Here is a 14,891-nt window from a genome sequence, read left to right as displayed (position 1 = left end):
TGCAAAGGCTTACTTGAGGAAGTACTGGCCTTGCCCCCACAAAATGCATCTTATGTGCAGGTGTGAGCTCTTCTGGAGCACTTGAGACCCAGAAAAGAGGTCTGGGTTCCTTCTTCCCCTTTCCCTGAGTTAATTCAAAGAATGGAACACTTTTTTATTTTTCTTGGTCTGTGTTTGAGCTAGTTTCTACCCACAACCTTAACCACCATCATAGGAACTGCCCACGAGTGCTGCTCTGGTCACTAACATGTGAAGATCACTGCACTTATGTCACTGCTTGATACTCCATTTGTGACCTAATGTTTGTAACGACTAATTCCTGCCGCTACTGGGGGATGTCCTGAAATAAAGTGCAACTATTCATGCGTGCTATTTGTGTGCAGCCATTTATTTCTCTGCTATTGTTCTAGAGCCTGACACCACAGCTGGAACAAGTCTTCCTGCCGCTCCGTGCCCATCAGAGGAGCAAGGGCAGAGACCAGGGAGAGTTCAGTCTTTTTACCCTCCAGTGAAGCAAAGATTCCCGCTGTTTAGTTTCCAGTTAAATTTTTTTTTTTTTCAACATCTCTGTCTTCCTTTGCAGAAAAGGCAAAGCTGGGAGCAAGAGAACCCTACACCTGCCTACAAGGGAAGTATCAAACAATAAGAAACACTTTATTTTAACTTTACAACATATAAATAGACAAATCTGTGCTTTCCAATGGAGCTTTTCTTCCCCTCCCTAGTGTCCTTGTCGCAGTGCCCCAAGCCCCTCTGAACTCTGAGAGAGTGCCTGGGGCTGAACTGCAGAGGCTGGACCGATCCCGTATGTACAAATCCAGCAGGCATCGCACCCTTCCCGGCCGTCATCTGCTCAGGTCCCGGCCTCGACCGCACAGCATCCTCTCCTCTGCGGAGAGGCCAGCAAAGAAAGGATGTAGGAGGGCTTCTGAGAACGTGATCCTCCGGGAAGGGTCGAATTCTAACATCCTCCTCATCAAATCGAAGAGCTGTGCGTGCTCCAGCGAGTCGTGCAGCATGTATGTCTGAAAGAGAAGGGCAGGGGGCAGAGGGAGGGACGGGGACTGAAGCCTCGGCCCTCGTTTTGTGATGTACAGCGAGGTAAGGGCTGTCTCCCATCCTGATTCCTCAGTACCTGTCCTGCGGGTGGGAGTTTGGGGCTGTGTAAAAGCCAGTTTTTAAGGTAAATTCCCATCCCTAAGCCCCGTGCTGCTGATCTGGAAAAGGGAACAACCCAGCCAGCCCTCCACAGAGCAGCACCTACCCGCAGGGGCTTGCAGTTCTCTTGGACGTATCTCCCATCGGACGTGTTCTCATCCCATACCAGGTTCCCATTGTGGAAATATTTTTGCTTCCTGAAGAGAAAAGGTGGTGTTCCGTAAGGCTACTCGTGGGATGTACTTCCAGCACATCTCTCCCAGGGAGAGAAGCTGTGTGAGGACAGAGAATTAGCCGCAAACAGTTGACCAGACTGTCTGAGATCCGGAAGAGGTTCTTACCGGGTTTTGTGGATCATGTGAGATGGAATTGGCCCGAGGATTTTTTCCATCATGACGAGATGCTCACGGTTCTCATGGGTCTGCAGAGGAAGAGAGCAACGGTGCGTTACTGAGAGATGTGACAACGAAAGGTTTGTCCCCCATGCAAGTACAGGGGAGGAAGAGACGAGGCTCCGTCAGGAACGCTGCGGCTCCTCTCCACCTCTGCCTCCGCTCTTGGTTTTTCTAGTCGTCACAGGCACAGTGAAGAAACCAGAAGTGATCTGAACCTTCCAGCAAGGCACAAGTCCTCAAATCCTGAGTTTTCCTGGGCTTATTTTCAAACACAGCTTCTGATTTTTAGTGCCTGATCTGCGTGTCCCTTCACCTAAATTTGAACTATTTAGGATTCTTAGGGCGCAGTGCGAGAATCGTACCTGGAAGAGCGTGAAGCCGCGGTAATACTCAAACAGAATGCAGCCGGTACTCCAGACATCACATGGCTGTGCCCAGCCCAGCTCTGCAAAGAGAATCAAGTTACCTTTGTGGTCTCAACAAGTCCCACCAGATTTCTACTAGTTCCTTGTTGAAACTGCAAGGATTACACAAGACCCAGAAGTTATCTATGCACTTTCCAGTGCTGCACACTGACAGAAGTCCTGCTTTTCCTCTAGACGGCATCATCCTACAGCATCCCTGGGGCAAGTGTTCTCCACCCGTCCGAGATTCCCGAAATCCCAGCAGTACTCACCCAAAATCACTTCTGGTGGACGGTAGTGCCGGGTAGCCACGATAGTGGTGTGGTGCTCGTGATCGAAGGTGGCGCTTCCGAAGTCCGCCACGCGAATGCTCGTGTTCCGGATGGATTTCTCCTCGCAGCTCTGCAAGCAAACACCAAGACCTCAGTGCTTCTGATGGCTGATTCAGGATTAAGCTGGGCTTTGAGAGGAGCCCTCTGACCCCAGAACTGCCAGGTCTGGACTAATCAGAAGGATTATAACTGTGAAGCTCTGAGCCCTTCTCATCTCAGCTGAGCATTAAGGAAAGCCACTGAACACTCTGCTTCACGGACTGGAGCCACCGAAGCAGTCTTAAGGCTTTCAGAAGACAAAGGAGAAAGAAGAGGCCCTAATTCCCGTGTATTCCCACCAAGTGTACAGAACAGGGAGAGAAAGGCAGGCTGTTCCTCATCTATTTACCTCTCTTTTGGACGTAACCCACCTTCTTCTCGTTGTACAGAGTGTCAAAATCCGAGTTGACAAACAAGATGTTTTCTGGCTTGAGGTCAGTGTGAGTCAGCTGGTTGTCATGTAAAACTGCACAGGTCGTGAAGAGGAGAGAGGAAAAAAAAAATAAAAAAAAATATATATATAAAAATATATATAAAGAAGCATCCATCCAAGTCTGCCCATCAAAGTGTCAAGCCAACCCTTCCTCAGCTTCCTCCCAGCCCCTTTCCAGTGAGACACTGTCGCCCAGCCAGGCTTACATCTCAAGGCATGGCAGAGCTGGTAGGCCATGTGCCGGATCTGAGGGAGAGGGTATGGCTGGAAGTTATTCTCCTTCAGGAACTCGAAAGTGTTCTTGCCCAGAAGCTCGAAGGCAATGCACATGTGGCCATGGAAGTTGAACCAGTCTGACATCAGGACGCACAAGCTGGGCGGAGAGAAAGATGAGAGGATTAATTGTCATCCAGGGACGCGACACAACAGTCCTTCTCCTCTGGCTACTTCAGAAGTGGTCAGTGAGCAAAAGCTCTGGTGGTTAGAAAACTTTTCGTTAATTTTTCCCCACTATGACCTGGCACGTCAGCTGTTAAGAGTTTTAAGTAAACAAGTGTTCAGTAGAACTAGAGACAGACTCTCTTCTTCCAAAACACAGAGGACTGAGACGGGTTCCCCCCCACGCAGGAGGCGAGTAGCAGGTATTCTAGTTCTTTGGCCGTCGCCCAAGCAGACTACTTGTCTCTAAGGACGGAGTACTGACTGCCCCGCAGTCTTGTAGGAACTTACAATTTGTTCTCCTTGTCCTTCTCTTTGATTTTTTTCAGGACGTTAATTTCCAGCCTGGCTGCTTCTCGGTACTTTCCAACATTTTTTATGATTTTCAGCGCCACCTGAGATTTGCCTCTGTAAGGGAAGAGAGAAAAGGATGGAATCGGAGAAATAAGCTTATTTACAGTCCACAGCAAGAGCAGGTCCCAGTTACTCCAGTCAGTTTTTCATGCATTAAGAGGCTATTTACTGGGTAATGTTCCAAAGAGAGCCGCAGCCAGCTCTGGGAGCGCGCCCTTTCTTGACTCAGCAGTCCCTAAGGTCACTGTCCCTCCAGCAGCCACCTCCCCTCTCCCAACCGTGCCAGAGAGATTTCTGAGGAGGCAGGAGATCTCAGCGGCTCCTCTACTAAGCTGACCCTGTGGCTCGGAGCCAGACAAAAGGTCAGGAAGAGACAGGGGTCAAGTGTAATCACAGGAGAACTTAAAATATGAAAAAAAAAAAAAGAGGAAAAAAAAGAGACGTAGAGGCAGATTAAGAGGTCGCTTTCCCTCAGAGTTCACTACAGTAGAACAGCCTCAGCCACTGGACAAACTCCCCTGCCTCCCTCGGCCTGCAAACTCGGGGGACTGAGGCGTGAACCCTTTCCATTCGCTCTGAGAAATAATTTCTACCATTGCGACAAGCAAGGAAGGCGACAACAGTTTGGTCCAGCGGAGCCCCAGGTGAAACCAGCAGCGTTAATCCTGCCCGTGAGACAAGGGACAGAGGAGTTATGGGGAAGAAGGGAAAGACGCTTACCTGGCGTGGTCCACGCATTCCACCACTTTGCCAAAAGTGCCTTCACCCAGGCTGCCGACAATTTCATCTAGGAGAGAAAACAGGAGTGGATGTGAACTTCAGGGGCTTGGCCGGAGCTGAGGTCCTGCAATTTCACAGCAATAAAACGTCAAAGCAAAAAAAAAAAAAAAAAAAAAAGTGTCTCTCGCTGCTACGCTCTTTAAAACTCAAGTGTCTATTGTCTGCCTCAGGCAATTTACTGGTCAGTCCATTTATAAGCAATAAAACACTAGAGACCCCTCGAGTACAATACGAGAGATCTCGTCTAACACGGGGATAGAAAGTAGAGAGGTAAAGTTTTACGAAAGGTGGCTGTACATCGCTCTTGAAGCCAATCGCCGATCCTGCACACCAGGTGGCCTTCCTTGTCATCTTCCACGCTCCTGCTGCGCTTACTGCTCTGTTGGCTTCTCTGTACACACCGCCCCCCGAAACGGCATACGACCGAGCGGCAGGATTGTGTTGTCATTCAAAGGTGAAGATGACGGTGCGTCGGTGGTTGGATTTTCCAGATCCCAGCATTTCATAAGGCACACAGCATATATAACGATAGGGATATTGCAAGGGACACGTCAAGACACAAACTAACTTCAAAACAGAAAAGTAATCAACAGCTACAGGTATGTGAAGAAAAGAAAAAAAAAAAAACAAAAAAACCAAAAAACCAACCACAACTCATTGGCTACGGCTTCTGGTGCCGCCGCCTCTTAGGCAGGAAAATTCCCCCCTCTTCTCTGAAGGGAAGCAGCAGCTGGGAAGCTCCAGGGTTAAGGCGGCTCGGCACGGCACCGCCGTTCCCCAAAGAGAAGCGGCTTCCTCCGCGGCACCGGAGGATGCCGCCAGAGGCGCGAGAAGAAGGAGGGCTTTGCCAGAACAATGTCATTTTCTCCGCTGGCAAACGTGACGAAGGGAATACGAGCTGTCAGTTTGGACAAGCTGTCCAGTAGAAGCCAGCGTAGCAGTTCTCCCTCTGCGTAGCCTGCTCTTTTCTACCTCGGTTAACAGATCGCCAGAGCCGTGTCCGTCCCCGGCTACGAACCAGCCCTTCCCCTCTTGACAGAGCCAACTACCACGCCGATCTTAAATCCACACGCTCGCCTGGCTGCAAAACAGACCCGGTGTTGCGTATCGGCCTTAGGACGCGGTTTTAAGCCTGAGAGAACTTTAGGAATCGGGACAGTTAAATTAATCCCCCAGGGAGCGTTTCGTTCCGCTTCAGGTGTCCGCTAACGGTATGAGGTCGCGTTCACTCCTGCTACTGCTAGCTTCTACTGGAAAACCAGCCGAACGTTCCCAAAAGGACCCGGGCTCCACAAAGCAAGCTGCCCTAATTCCTGATCTTTTTTTCCTATTTAGCCTTAAAAAATAGTCACAACCTCTACAACCAAAGAAATTAATACAAAGCTCTGCATTTCCACGCCCGAGCTTCTATCGGACTTCGGTTGCCCCTCGCCCTCCCCAGCTAGTCCAAAATAGCGAGCTACACTCACACCCCAAAAGATCAGCTGAAAGGGAGGGAAGGTAAAGAGGACAGTTGAGACAGCCGTGAGAATTCAAAGGATTTAGATCGCGCCAGCCCAAACCCACACGCTGTCATCACCGCACGCACGCACAAGCAAACCGCACTGTAGAGTTTTTGGCATAACCCTGGCTCTTTCGGAAAGTAAAATTAAAAAAAGGCAACTGGAAAGAAATAAAAGGAGGAAAGCAACAGACCGTCAGAAGTTCCCAGCCATGCAGATATCCAACTTCAACTGCAGGGGTCGGGACTCGGTCATTTAATTGTAATAATGTTTAAAAGCAACAAATTTGTGAAAGATGGGAAGGTTCCTGACGGGAGAGAGGCAGTGAAGCAGAGACACGTGGCCTGATACCTCACAACACTTCCAGGGTATTCCTGGTCCCGGGACCAGCCTCCCTGCCCAGAGCCAAATATTCCCCGTTAATCCTTCAGAGGAATACTAGGTTTCAGGGTGGAAAAACGGGGAAGTTTTCAAAGAAACTGAAATCCAAAGACAGACACTCATGTGGAAACAGGCAAAGAGGACATGCGCGTAGCCCTTCCCTAAGTACGGCGGGACGGGGGCTAATAGCCACAGGGCTAACAACTCGGGGAGAACCAGGCCCATCCATCCCATCGTGCCTTCACGGGAGCGCTCCGTACCGCCGCCGCCTACCAAAACCACCCTAAAACCAGCGGCAGGACGCGGAAGCGAAGCCCTGGCCGTGTGTAAACCTGAACGATGACGGATCCCCAGCAGCCGGGCTGGCCCGCGGCCAAGGCTCGCCCTATCACGCGTGCGCCATTGGAAGCTTTCCCTGATCCCCTCCCCGGCCGTAAAGAATCCAGCTTAATTTCCTCACGTATTAAGGCTGCAGGGGCTGGACTAGTAAGAACCAAGGGCTACAAGCGCTTCCCGCTTAACAAGACACAGATTTTTGGACTATACGTTCCACGTAATGAAAACAAACACCAAAAAAAATAAAATAGGGGATCAGAGGTACTCACCCAGAGTGTTCAGAGCTGAAAGGAGGGAAGAACAATTAAAACCCTGAACAATCCTGAACTCGTTCTGGATGCTACTCACCGAGGAGGCACTGCTACAAGACCTGGTCCTGCGTTTCCGGCAGTGGTGCTGATGTTTCTTGGGACGGTGCTGCTCTCTGCCTCTGGATCGCCGCCAGTTTCGCGAGCGGGTCGAGTAATAGTCCTCTCCGAAAGACGGGCTTCGGTCTTCAAATCTGTAGGCGTCGCTGTCCCGTCTGTATCTCCTGTGATAAGGCATCCTGTCATGGCTGCAGCACAAACAAAAACGCGTTTATAAGCCTGGAACAGCACGAAAGGCAGAATCCCGCTGAAACAAAGCGCTCTTGCTCCCGCTGCCTGGTGGCAGGGAAACAACAGTAAGCGTCCTAGCTTCAAACCGCCCCTCCGCTGCGGCTCAAACACTGATCTTTCCCAGCCGAGTCTCTCGGATAAGAACCTCGAGAAGGTTCACAAGAGAAAACGGCGTGGCAACCTCGCCTTTCAAGGAGCCGGGGAGGGCAAACCAGAGCTCAGAGCTGGATCTGAGCTGCCTGCCTCATCTAGGCCACCTCCGCAAGTGTTTTTCTAACATCGTTCCTTCTCCCTCAGGAAGGTGTCTCATTAGTTCTTGAGCAAACGAGGTCTGAAGGCAGCAGTGATGCCCCAGTCACCACCCCAGCGGGGACTGGAGTCCCCTAAACACCGAGCCTTCGCTGTACACGCGCGCGCCAGCTCAGATCGTTAACAAGAGCCAGAAGGAAAACTTGGTCTCCGCGGTATAGTCAAGCTCCCACGCCTCTAGTGACAACCACACGCAAGGGAATCGGCCAAGCTCAATTTCTGCCCCGGGAAGGGCCACAAGACATCAGACAACGCTCCCCTGCGCGAGTATTCATCACCTGGGGTCGCACAGGCAGCGTTAGGTACCGCGTGCGCACATTAACGACGAGAGCAGCTCTCCCTGCCCCACGTCGTTGAGCGAGAAGCCGCGTTTTAGGTAGAAGACGTCGCGATGCAGGAATAAAAACCATAAACAGCAACGCTCTGGGCACACGCCGGGGCCAGGTCGATGATGTCACCTAGCCGACACCGAGAGCAACGGCTTCTCCAACCGAGACCTCGCCGCAGCTGCTTCAGTCCGGAAACAGGAACTTTTGTTGTTTGCGCCTCTCTGTTATTTCTGCGTCCCCGCGTCAGCGAGAGCGCTAATCGTTGCCAAAACAATCTCCTCAAATCCAGAGCCCAGCGAACCCGCGAGAGGCTGACGGTCTGAGACTAACGGGGCGAGGTGGTTTTCACCGGGCGAAAGCCCGTTTTCATCCCAATCCGTCCTACGTCGGGTGAAAGAACGGAAAAGGCCATCGTGTGCGTCAGCTGTATTTCACAACCCGGTTCCTTCAAGCGAACAAAAGCCAGGCTTGGGAGAGAAATTAAGCTGTAGGAACGTTTCAGGAATTTAAAGCTGAACTCAGCTCCCTTCTGACTGCACCTGCCCTGTTCAACCTGCGGAACAGCCCCAGCTCCGGTACCAGCGAGGACCGGCAGCTTATTTCGGTCGACGTGTCAGCACACGGCTCCCGCCTCTGTTCCGGAACCCTCGCCGCAGCTCCCATTAAGCGAAGGCCTCGTCCACCTCGTTTCCAGCACCTAATTGTCCCCGTGGAAACGCTGAACAAAGAGAGGATCAAAGGTAAAATCCAGAGCCGAGGCGGGAAAGATCAGTTAGCGATGCTCAGATCCTTTCCGACGGCGTAGGGGAGGGAAAAGCACTGTTAATTTAAAATCTGATTTGTAATGATTTCGGAAGGAAAGGGGCTGTCGGGAAAGATTTTAATGCATTAGAACTGGGAAACGCGATTCCAGCGTTAACTGGAAACTCTTCTCCCGCGTTAACGGTGAAGACGCCGCTTTGGGAAGAACTTTTGCTTAGCTACAGAGGCCGAAACCCGTTAGGGAAGGCGCAGGCAATTAAACCCTTTCCTCCCGGCCCCGGGATTTAGAGGTTTAAGGCCGATCCGCCGTCAGGAAATGAAAGCTGCCACCGCCTCGGCGCTCGCTCTGAACCGCCGCCCGAATCGGGGCGGTGGGTTTCTCAGCTAACCCTCCCCAAACCCGCTCCCACCTTCTCGATCGCGATCTCCTCGAGAGATCCCTCCGGGCCGGGTATCGCAGCCTCCCCTCGTAGTCTCTGCTGCGAGATCTCTTCCTCTTCCACCGGTGATCCAGGTAGCTCTCCTGCTCCGGGGACCGGTACCGCTTACAGTGATGCATCTGCGGACACAACGCAGCCGCCCGCTCAGCCCACCCGCGTTTCGCTCCCGACCCACGGACACCACCCCCGGCTGGGCGGCTAACGGCCGCGGGCCGAGCCGTCAGGACCGGAGCTCCGCCAACCCCAACGATTTTAAGCTGGAGGCCTCCCCTCGGCCACGGGCGGGTTATTTCCCCGCTGCCCCTCACCAAACCGCTCCCACCGAGGCACCGCCGCCCGCGCCCGAGACGCGATGTAACGACCCCGGGGCCCGGGCCCCACGCCATCCCTCCCTCTCTTCCCCCTTCCCCCGCCGAGCACCCCCGGCCCCGTTCCGCACCCCGCGGGCTCACCGTCCCTCCGCGCCCCCCCCTCCCCGCTGCCCCCGTCCTCCGCGCCGTGCTCGGCGGCTGCGGCCCGGTCCCACCGGCCCAGCACCGCCACTTCCGCTTCCGGTACGGCTCAGCCACGCCACGCCCCTCCCGGCCGCCTAGAGCGGCTCCGCCCCGCGCCGCTCCCGCCGCCTCTCTATGGCCCGGAGGTCGCGCCGTTAACCCTTGCGGGGTCCGCCGGTATTAACGGGCGTGGGCCGGGGATGGGGCGGGGGACACGGGACGGGACGGGACACACACCATCCCCGCCGCCCCCGCACCTCCCTCTCCTTCCACGGGGCTGAGAACCCACGCTTGTCCCCCCCACCCACGGGAGACCTGCCCGCGGGCGTGGGGATGGTTCAGGCTCCCGTTAATCCCCGGGGGGGGGGTGGGGGGTGTCGATCCCGTTTATTTACTAATTAGCACCGCGCAGCGCGGCCACGAGTGGGGTTTTGCTCCCTCTTGCAGTTCTTGCTCCTAAAACCGGCCCCCCCAGCACCGGGATGGGGAAGAACTCCAATCACGCCATGGCGCTCGAGCCCTTCATTTAATTATCCGCCGCTCAACCCAGGCCAGCGATTAATTAAAAACGCTGACGAACGCCTTTAGCGCTGGCGCGGGATGGGGTGGGGGGTATATGGGTGAGTCCTCGCGTTTTTCTTCTCGCACGGAGGGGAGCATCCCAACTCCCGGGGACGGGGAAGGGTCTGGGCTGCCGAGGGAAGGGTGGGCTGGTGTCGGTGGGTCGGAAGGGACGGGAGATACCCCCACCGTGGCGGTGACGGGGCTGCTGTCCCAGTTGGGCGCTCATCCCGCCCATCTCCTAGCACGGCCAAGGTTTCAGGGTTCGCTCGCGGTGGACGGTGGCAGAGAAAGGTTCCTCTTCTCCTCTGCCCGACGCCAAAGCCACCTCAGATGGGCTCGTTCCCCTCCGGGGCTCGTGCCCACGTGCGGCGACGTGCAGGCTGAGACCTCACCTCTGCGAGGCTCGGAGACCCCCCCCCGTCACTCAGTCCCGCGGGTGCCTGAGTCCCGGGCAAGCCTTGCGAGGTGAGGGTCTGAGGACGTCGGGCTGGATCCGGTGCCACCGCGCCGACTCCAGCTGTCCCCGGTTGCACATCTCCTTCCAGTGCAGCAGCCCGGCCCCGGGGGCGCGGGGACCCACCTGCACGCGGCCCAGCGGGGAGCTGCGGGTGTAGATGCGAGCCTGTGACGGGACGGGGACGTGGTTGGTGGCCTTCAAGCAGAGCTAGAAGCCCCCGTTGCCCCAAGAAGAGCGATCCCACCCCGGCAGTCTCCTGCGGACAGCACGAAACAGCTCCTCCGGGCTTGTTGTACCCGCTCCCACGAGTGGGGGGGCTGAGACTCCCCCGGGTTCAGGAGAGGCTCCTGAGCGTGGCTGATCCAAGCCACCTTCTTGGCCATGGTCACCTCCGTCGCGCTCACCTGCATGACGGTGAACTCCAAGGACAGCTCTTGCTGCTGGATGTCCCCAGCGGGGAGGTTGAAGAGGAAGGGCACGTTCCAGACGGGGTTGTAACCGCTGATGGACTTGGTTTCCTTGGTGTCGATGACGCGGCCATTGTGGTAAAGGTGGATGATGACGTAGTGGCCTGGAAATGGAGACAGAGCCTTGGTGAGAGGGACCTGAACCAGGGAAGGAGGCTGGAGGTTCTCCAGCCAGATTCCTGCACGCTGCGGTCAGTTAAATTGGGGTTCCCCGGGGGGTGTACAAGACCTCCGTGGGGCTCTGCGGAGCTGTGGGGAGAGGACGGACAGGTCCCGTCCATCTTGATTGCACCGACCCCTCCCTGGTCGGGAGTAAGGACCTCCAAAGTCCTCAGCTCGCATCCCTGCCCGCATCCCAGGCTTTGCATGAGCTGGGGGAGCCAAAGGGGATGACAACCAGCAGGACAGAAAGCCACACGTTATTTTTTTTTCCCCATAAATATGTATAATTTAAGCATTTTGGGGCCATATCGGAGATATCTAGATCCTAGCTGTTCTACCTGTACTAATTTTGCTTAGAAAAGAGAAATCCAAGAGGAAATAAGAGTATCATCTGCCAAGCAAAAGGAGAGGAAGCCATTCCCCGTGCCCACCTGGGCTACCTCTTGCCCCCCGGTCCATGCCCCGTGCCCTACCTGGCGTGCCCGGCACGCGCGAGAGCCGGCCCAGGTGCTCTGCCTTACGGACCAGCACCTTGATGCGGCTGGCCAGAGCTTGGTACTGGAGGAGAAGGAAGATCCAGCCGAGGGGTTCGGGTGGGGAGGAGAGGACGCTGCGGCTCGCGTCGTGGCCGCCGAGACGCTGCAATGAGATGAGAGAGTGGGAGACGGCGGGAGACGTTCCCCGACCTCATCCAGCCCCTCCAGCTCGGGGATGCTTGTCTCCCGCCTATGCCCCGGGTCAAGAATGGGCAAAAATGAGTCAAGAAGGTGAATTTGCTGCTTACTGGCACCGTAAGGATGGTGCCAGCTCTGCCTTTAACACTGCCACCCCCAGCACCCCCATCTTCAGAGGACCCCCCCCCCAAGCAGAGATGCTGCCAGTCGCTACGGTTGATGGATATTAATTATGGGCAGGTGATGAACCTGCACCAGAAGGGAGGACACCACGGGGACGGGGAAGCTCAACACCTTCAGTCCCTCCTTCTGCCTCCCACCGGGTGATTCTTGGAGGAGGCTCCGGTTCTCGCCGGGGAGTTTTAGGGCTCTGAGACCAAGCGGACCTCAGTCAAAACATGAGGACAACCCCCCCCAGTTGGGGACTGCTGCCTTCCTGACCTTTCCGATCTTGGTTTTGGTGCTCGACAGCTCCCAGCTGTAGCTAGAAGACACCCGGGGGTCCCAGGTGGCCTGGGCGCAGGGGAAGAGGACCTCTCCCACGAAGGAGTCCTTGAGGCTGCGGAACTTGGCATAGACGGCGAAGCGGAGGGTGAAGCTCCTCACCTCCTCCAGGCTGTACTGGCCGAACCGGCACGGCTCCCATCGGGCAGGGCGGAGGTTGCCGCGTTGCAATGCCACGCGCCGGGATGCCGGGAGCCGCGGCAGCAGGTACACCTTGATGTAGGAACCCCGGCTGCCCCGCAGCTCCTTGGGCAAGTGGGAGATGCCGAGGACCATCACAGCGAGCGTGGCCTCGGCCGGCGAGTAGAACAAGTCGCAGTGGAGCCGGGGATGCTGCTTGGGGCCGGTGCCGGAGGGCAGCGGCGTTGGGGGTCCCGGGATGGGGTGGACCGTCGAGCCTTCATCGTTACAGAGGAGGTTGGCTCTGGAGATGGTGCAGCGGCGCTGCCATGCTCCCGCCGGCTTTGGGGAGAAGGGGAGGCTGGGCAAGGAAGCTCTGCCGTGGAGGAAACCCCTGTGGGATGCAAGCGATGCTGGGGGACTCTCCTCCGCCCGGGCACCCAGCACCTCTCCTGCCACCTCCTCGTAGTGTTGCTGGACCGGCACCGGCACTGTTACGGCGGGCAGAGCGGGTCCCAGCTCCACCGTCGCCCGCTCCCAGCCGAGGCGGGGGCTCAGGCGCCGGCGGTGCCGCCAGCACACGGCGCAGCCCAGGAGGACGCTGAGGCAGAGCAGGGCCAGCCCCGTGCCGAGGAAAACCTGCAAACGCACTGAGGAGAGAGAGGGAGATGGGCACCATCAGCACGGTGCGATGGAGCAACGGAGGAGAGCAAGACCTGGGCGCCCACCTCCCCACCCTCATCTTCGCAAGCTGGGGTTCAACTGGAGCATCTCAAAAACCAGAAGGTGGGAGAGGAGGCTCGGCATCTGCGGACGCAGGCAGCCCGCCATCGGTCTGGCTCTGGGGAGGCTAAAACAAACCCGGCCTCACCCCGGGGACGATAAGGATTATGGAAAAATCGGCTTTTATCAGCCCCGCTGCCAGGCTGACGCAGGTTGGGCACGACTGACCATTAGCCGCTTGCTTGGCGGGGGCACGAAACGTGCGGGGAAGCACCGGTGCCGCTGGAGGGGAGCGGGGACACCTGCAAAGGGGCGGGGGATTTGGGGGCGTCTGAGCTGCAGCGGTCCCCAAGGTGTTACATACCCAAGCCTGGCCCCAAAAGTGAGGGAACCTCCTCCCCAAGCTGTGCCCAGAGGACCGGTGTCCAGCAGGCGATGAGCTGGGCTTTATCCCTCCCGGCGGGGATGCCCGCGGGGTTTTGGGCTCCCTGGCGGCTGAGCGGGGATGGAGAGAGGGGAGTTGGGATGTGAACTTGCACGGGCACCTTCCCACCTCTGATTTTTACGGTTGCCGGTGGCTAAACCCCACGGCAGTGCGTACTGAGGGTGTTTGCTTCCCCCTCGGGTTTCCAGAACCCGCCTTACCTGCTTCGGACATCTGGTTTTTAAGGCGAGTGGCGAGGGAATGCGAGTCCTCGAGCCGTCTGAGCTGAGCTTATGTGGGGAAAAGTCGGAGCTGAGAAAAGCCGAATGCGTCGGTGGGCAGAAGGGGAGGAAACGCGGGGGGAAAGGCTCTGCCTTCACCTGCCCACTGCTCGGATAGGTTGGGACCGGAGCCCAGGCGAGGCAGGCAGCTTCGCCAGCCGGCTCTCCTCCGATAACCAGGATCCTCGGGCTGGCGGCAGGGCTGTAAACCACAGGCATGGCTGTAAACCACAGGCATGGCTCTTCTGGCACAGCAGAAATCGGCAGACACACCAGCAGGCAGCCGAAATTTGCAGCCCTGCAGCGGAGGCATCCGGCGGGCCGGACCCATGACACGCGCTCAGGGACTTGCCTGGCTTTCAAAGGGAGGAGGAAAAAGCAGGTTCTTTGCGTTTCCGTGTCAGCTTTTGGGGTTCCTGCACTCATCCAGCAGCAAGAGGCTCGTCCATCCTCCGCAGAGAGGCAGCAGGGATGCTCAAAGCGCTCGCGACTCGCTGTTTTACAGCATCCCGACCATGGCGAGGGAGCCCAGGGGAGGCCGTGCCGGCGTGTGCCGCAGCCCTGGCACATCCATCGCCTTGGGATGGATGTTTTATGGCCGTGCGCGGATCTCCGAGGCGGCCAGGTGCCGACAGAAGGGCCCGCAGGCAGCGTGGGCAGGGTGCGGGCAGGAGGGGAGACACAGGGATGCTGGGGATGGGGCGAGTTGGGCAGAAGGATGGAGAAGTTGGCAGGAGCACGTCGGGCTCCGTCCCAGCGCCCTTGGACGGGCTGCCGGCCAAAGCAAACGCAGACACCGGGGTGCGCTGGTACGAAAAGGGCTGGAAACCAGTTCCTCTCCAACTGGTCCAACGACTGGAAAAACAACGTCAGGTGCTGCATAAACAGCAAAACCCTTGGGAAGCATTAAATGTCTTTTTTTTTTTTTTTTTTAACTATTTTCCTGGGATGAAGAAAGGGCCTGGCAATCTTTAAACTCCCATTTCAGCAAAATGGCGCGGCCACAAATCAGGCTTGCGGGGTCACCGTG

At 56.5% G+C, this 14,891-nt stretch overlaps 1 protein-coding gene across 3 annotated transcripts; it reads right to left on the bottom strand.

The window, feature by feature from the left end:
* Positions 1-633: 633 nt before the first annotated feature.
* On the bottom strand, positions 634-9,541 carry CLK3 (CDC like kinase 3). Of its 3 annotated transcripts, none has more exons than XM_075764834.1 (13): positions 9,444-9,541; positions 8,962-9,110; positions 6,901-7,108; positions 4,631-4,724; positions 4,274-4,340; positions 3,491-3,607; positions 2,968-3,134; positions 2,700-2,794; positions 2,230-2,359; positions 1,916-1,998; positions 1,500-1,579; positions 1,265-1,355; positions 634-1,025 (listed from the first exon to the last, which is right to left on the bottom strand). In XM_075764834.1, exons 2-13 carry the CDS (start codon positions 9,108-9,110, stop codon positions 846-848), a joined length of 1,461 nt encoding a protein of 486 aa, XP_075620949.1. In that variant the 5' UTR covers positions 9,444-9,541; the 3' UTR covers positions 634-845. The 3 variants fall into 3 exon arrangements, with proteins under 3 accessions (XP_075620949.1, XP_075620951.1, XP_075620952.1); XM_075764836.1 differs by having other exon boundaries at positions 9,431-9,529; XM_075764837.1 differs by lacking the exons at positions 4,631-4,724; positions 8,962-9,110; positions 9,444-9,541 and having other exon boundaries at positions 6,901-7,028.
* Between the last annotated feature and the right edge of the window lie 5,350 nt (positions 9,542-14,891).

The sequence above is a fragment of the Balearica regulorum genome, chromosome 12 (genome assembly GCF_011004875.1).
Source record: "Balearica regulorum gibbericeps isolate bBalReg1 chromosome 12, bBalReg1.pri, whole genome shotgun sequence".
Taxonomy (NCBI): domain Eukaryota; kingdom Metazoa; phylum Chordata; class Aves; order Gruiformes; family Gruidae; genus Balearica; species Balearica regulorum.
This window is presented reverse-complemented; position numbering and strand designations above follow the sequence as displayed.

Excerpts from the sequence above, each read along its gene's own strand:
- CLK3 (XM_075764834.1), bottom strand. The coding sequence starts at position 9,110 with ATGCATCACTGTAAGCGGTACCGGTCCCCGGAGCAGGAGAGCTACCTG. Across the intron at positions 3,135-3,490 it reads AAGGACAAGGAGAACAAATT|CTTGTGCGTCCTGATGTCAG; the intron begins GTAAGTTCCTAC and ends CTCTCCGCCCAG. Across the intron at positions 1,580-1,915 it reads GCGGCTTCACGCTCTTCCAG|ACCCATGAGAACCGTGAGCA; the intron begins GTACGATTCTCG and ends CTTCCTCTGCAG.